Genomic DNA, 3,684 nt, shown 5'->3' with positions numbered 1-3,684 from the left:
AAGTTTATGATACATTTAACCATGAATCAATGGGACAAGAAACATTACATGATGTATTTGGGATGTCTGAAGGATCACCCATGAGGAATGAAAATTACACTACTGCATCAACAAGTCGTACACCGATGCAGTCTAATGTGGAAGAATTCTATAAATTGGTAGAAGAAGGGAAACAACCGTTATATGCTGGATGCACTGATTTTTCTAAACTGACATTTCTTGTTGAGTTATTTCAGTTGAAAGTGAGTGGAAAATGGAGTGATAAGTCCTTTACAACATTATTGGATTTTCTTCGACGAGTACTGCCACCTGAAGCACAAGTACCAAATTCATTTTATGAAGCGAAGAAATTAATTTCTAATTTGGGACTTCACTACGAAAAAATACATTCTTGTCCGAACGATTGCATGATTTATTGGGGCAATGATGCTAATGAACAATCTTGCAGAGTATGTAACCTTTCAAGGTGGAAAAACATGCACAAACAGCCGAAGAAGTCACGCAAAGTCGGAAAGAAAAATCTGCAGGTCAAAACTCCAGCCAAGGTTATTTGGTATTTTCCATTGAAACCAAGATTACAACGATTATTCATGTCATCTAAGACATCTGAAAATATGCAATGGCATTCTAAGAAACGGGTTTCAGATGGAATTTTAAGGCATCCGGCTGATTCGCTAGCGTGGAAGACATTTGATGTGAGGCACGTTGATTTTGGTGCAGATCCTAGAAACGTTCGTTTGGGACTCGCCACCGATGGGTTTAATCCATTTAAAAATCAAAGTACGTCACACAATACATGGCCTGTTGTTCTAATGCCTTACAATTTGCCACCTTGGGAATCCATGAAACCTCATTCAATTATTTTATCCACCTTAATTCCAGGACCCAAAGCACCTGGAAACGATATTGATGTATATTTACGTCCCTTGTTTGCTGAATTGAAAGACTTATGGGAAAATGGGATTAACACTTATGATGCTTCCAACAAAGAAATGTTTCAAATGCGGGCTGCATTGCTTTGGACAATTAATGACTTTCCAGGTTGGGATGTTTATCTGGTTGGAACACATATGCCAAGAATGCTTGTCCAACATGTGCTGATAAGACAGATGCGGTATACTTGAATAATGGAAGGAAATGGTCGTTTAGAGGGCATCACCGCTTCTTACCGGCAGATGCAAAAATCGGAACTATGACGAGTTATGGGAAGCCAGAGCAACGTGAATTAGATTTGAAACCATTGTCAGGATCTGATGTTATACAAATGACCCAAAATCGGAATGTGGTATTTGGTAAGAGTAACATATCGAAACCATCGGTGCGAGCAAAAACAGGTTCCACTGAACAAATGTGGAGGAAACAAAGCATTTTTTTCACTTTGCCTTATTGGCAGTTTAATTTGATAAGTCATAATTTAGATCCTATGCATATTGAGAAAATGTTTGTGATAATATCCTTGGAACACTTTTAGATGATTCTAGAAAGAGTAAAGATAACGCTGCCGCACGCAGAGATTTGAAAATATTGGGTATTATGAAACAATTATGGCCACAACCACAACCAGATGGCACAGAATATTTACCCCCTGCATGTTATGGTATGAGCAAAGCTGATAAAAAGTTGTTTTGTTCAGTGTTGAAAGATATTCGTGTCCCTGATGGTATGTCATCCGATATTTCAAAATGTGTTGATGTTGGACGTTGTAAGATTATGGGTCTAAAAAGCCATGATTGTCATGTCATAATGGAACAATTTCTTCCAATAGCTCTTCGTCGTGTGTTATCAAAAAAAGTAACTGCACCATTAATTGTTTTGTGTGAGTATTTCAGAGCAGTGTGTGCAAAGTCCTTACAAGAAGATGAGTTAAAAAAGGATGAAGAAGGGGTTGTATTGGTTTTATGTCAGTTAGAAAAAAATTTTCCACCATCATTTTTCACAATAATGGTGCATTTGGTGGTGCATTTGGCATATGAAGCAAGAGTTGCTGGGCCTGTACATTATCGGTGGATGTACCCAATAGAAAGATATCTTGGAAAACTAAAAAATTTTGTTAGAAACAAAGCACGACCCGAGGCCAATATTGCAGAGGCATACTTAGCAGATGAATGCGTTGTGTTTTGTTCTCGTTATTTAGAGTGTACAGACTCGTTTGGCAATAAAGACGCAAGACACCAGGAGACCCCCGATAATGAGTATCCTTTACTACCATTGTTTCCACAAATAGGAAGAGCTACAAAAAAGCGTCAAATAGTTACTTTGGACAGCAAAATTCTGAGCCAAGCTCACAGATATATCCTTTCTAATTGCACAACTCTACAATCATATCGTGAGTAAGTATTATTTTGGAAATGTAATTTCAATTTTATTGTTTTGTCAATACTACAAGTTTTTAATCATCAATGTTGTGGTGGAATAGAGAATTAAGAGACGAATTGAAGAGAAAGCATAGATATGGTCATCGTCCAACTAACTTTCAGTTGGATTATATGGTTCGAATGCAATTTCCAGAATGGTTTGCTAAAAGAGTAAGTAACATATCGATTGATTTATTGGTAAATAGACTGATTATTATTTTAAAAATATTAATATCAAAATTGCGTTTGTGTATGTATTATAGGTCGATCGGGCAAATGAACGAATTGATGACTTAACTCTAAGGGCACTTGCACATGGTCTGAATCCTGTAGCATTTAGTTATCATGGGTTCAATGTGAATGGTTTTGCATTTCGCACAGTAGAATCCGAAAGAAACAAAAAAACGCAGAATAGTGGAGTCATGGTGCCGTCGATGCATGATAATTACGATAATGAGTCAACCTATTATGGACGGTTAACTGATGTTATCTCACTTGATTACAGTGGTCATGGACGAATAGTTTTGTTCCGATGCGATTGGGTTAATACTACTGTTGGAATGAAAATTGATCCTTTAGGATTTACGATGCTGAATTTTTCGCGTTTGATACATATAGGAGAACGAGAAGAGCATGAACCTTTTATTTTGGCTTCGCAAGCTCAAATGATTTATTATGTTCGTGATCCAAAAGAAGAAGATTGGCATTCTGTTATTCGCTACACACCAAGAGACACATACAACATGGGCAATGAAGATGATATTGATACAATGCAATTCATTCCTAACAATTTTTCAGATGTCGAATTTTTGTTGGATGACGTAAACACCATAGACATTGAGTTAACAAGAAATGATGTAGATGGTTCAATCGTTGATGGCATGCCTATTGTGAACCATGAAACTGATGAAGAATAAGGGGAGGTTAGTTTACATGTCTTCTGGTAAATTGGCCTCTGTTTTATTTATTATTTTAATATTCTTTAATTATAATTCCCTGACCTTATCTGTTTGAGTTTCAGATAAGCTTGATTCCAGATAAAGAGACAACTTAACGCCAGGGGTTATGCTTTTATTGAGTATATATTTTTGGTTATCAATAAGGAATGTGATTATTCAACCACTTAAGGCTGATTTATGTTTTTTTTCCTTTAATAATTTGGTTTGTTTCCCTTTATTTTGTGATCACTTCTTTCTAGTTGTTCTGTTTTATCTTTCAAGTCTCTTAACTGAACTGCATATTCATATTTGCTACATAGATACTGTATTCATGACAGGACCACATTTCTCTTTTTGGAGTATCGAAATTGTTTTTCTCCCCTGTAATCTGA

The 3,684-nt window shown here is 36.3% G+C and overlaps 2 protein-coding genes across 3 annotated transcripts; both read left to right on the top strand.

Annotated features, from left to right (window-relative positions):
- Positions 1-3,684, top strand: LOC140980762 (uncharacterized). Of its 2 annotated transcripts, XM_073446814.1 has the most exons (4): positions 2-2,330; positions 2,417-2,525; positions 2,618-3,277; positions 3,376-3,683. In XM_073446814.1, exons 1-3 carry the CDS (start codon positions 1,534-1,536, stop codon positions 3,269-3,271), a joined length of 1,560 nt encoding a protein of 519 aa, XP_073302915.1. In that variant the 5' UTR covers positions 2-1,533; the 3' UTR covers positions 3,272-3,277; positions 3,376-3,683. The 2 variants fall into 2 exon arrangements, with proteins under 2 accessions (XP_073302909.1, XP_073302915.1); XM_073446808.1 differs by having other exon boundaries at positions 1-2,330; positions 2,618-3,684.
- On the top strand, positions 30-1,471 carry LOC140970842 (uncharacterized). Its single transcript, XM_073432791.1, has 2 exons — positions 30-994; positions 1,042-1,471. Exons 1-2 carry the CDS (start codon positions 30-32, stop codon positions 1,469-1,471), a joined length of 1,395 nt encoding a protein of 464 aa, XP_073288892.1.

This window comes from Primulina huaijiensis, chromosome 1, assembly GCF_012295235.1.
Source record: "Primulina huaijiensis isolate GDHJ02 chromosome 1, ASM1229523v2, whole genome shotgun sequence".
Taxonomy (NCBI): domain Eukaryota; kingdom Viridiplantae; phylum Streptophyta; class Magnoliopsida; order Lamiales; family Gesneriaceae; genus Primulina; species Primulina huaijiensis.
This window is presented reverse-complemented; position numbering and strand designations above follow the sequence as displayed.

Excerpts from the sequence above, each read along its gene's own strand:
- LOC140980762 (XM_073446808.1), top strand. The coding sequence starts at position 1,534 with ATGAAACAATTATGGCCACAACCACAACCAGATGGCACAGAATATTTA. Across the intron at positions 2,331-2,416 it reads ACTCTACAATCATATCGTGA|AGAATTAAGAGACGAATTGA; the intron begins GTAAGTATTATT and ends GTGGTGGAATAG. Across the intron at positions 2,526-2,617 it reads CAGAATGGTTTGCTAAAAGA|GTCGATCGGGCAAATGAACG; the intron begins GTAAGTAACATA and ends TATGTATTATAG.
- LOC140970842 (XM_073432791.1), top strand. The coding sequence starts at position 30 with ATGGGACAAGAAACATTACATGATGTATTTGGGATGTCTGAAGGATCA. Across the intron at positions 995-1,041 it reads GATGCTTCCAACAAAGAAAT|GTTGGGATGTTTATCTGGTT; the intron begins GTTTCAAATGCG and ends ATGACTTTCCAG.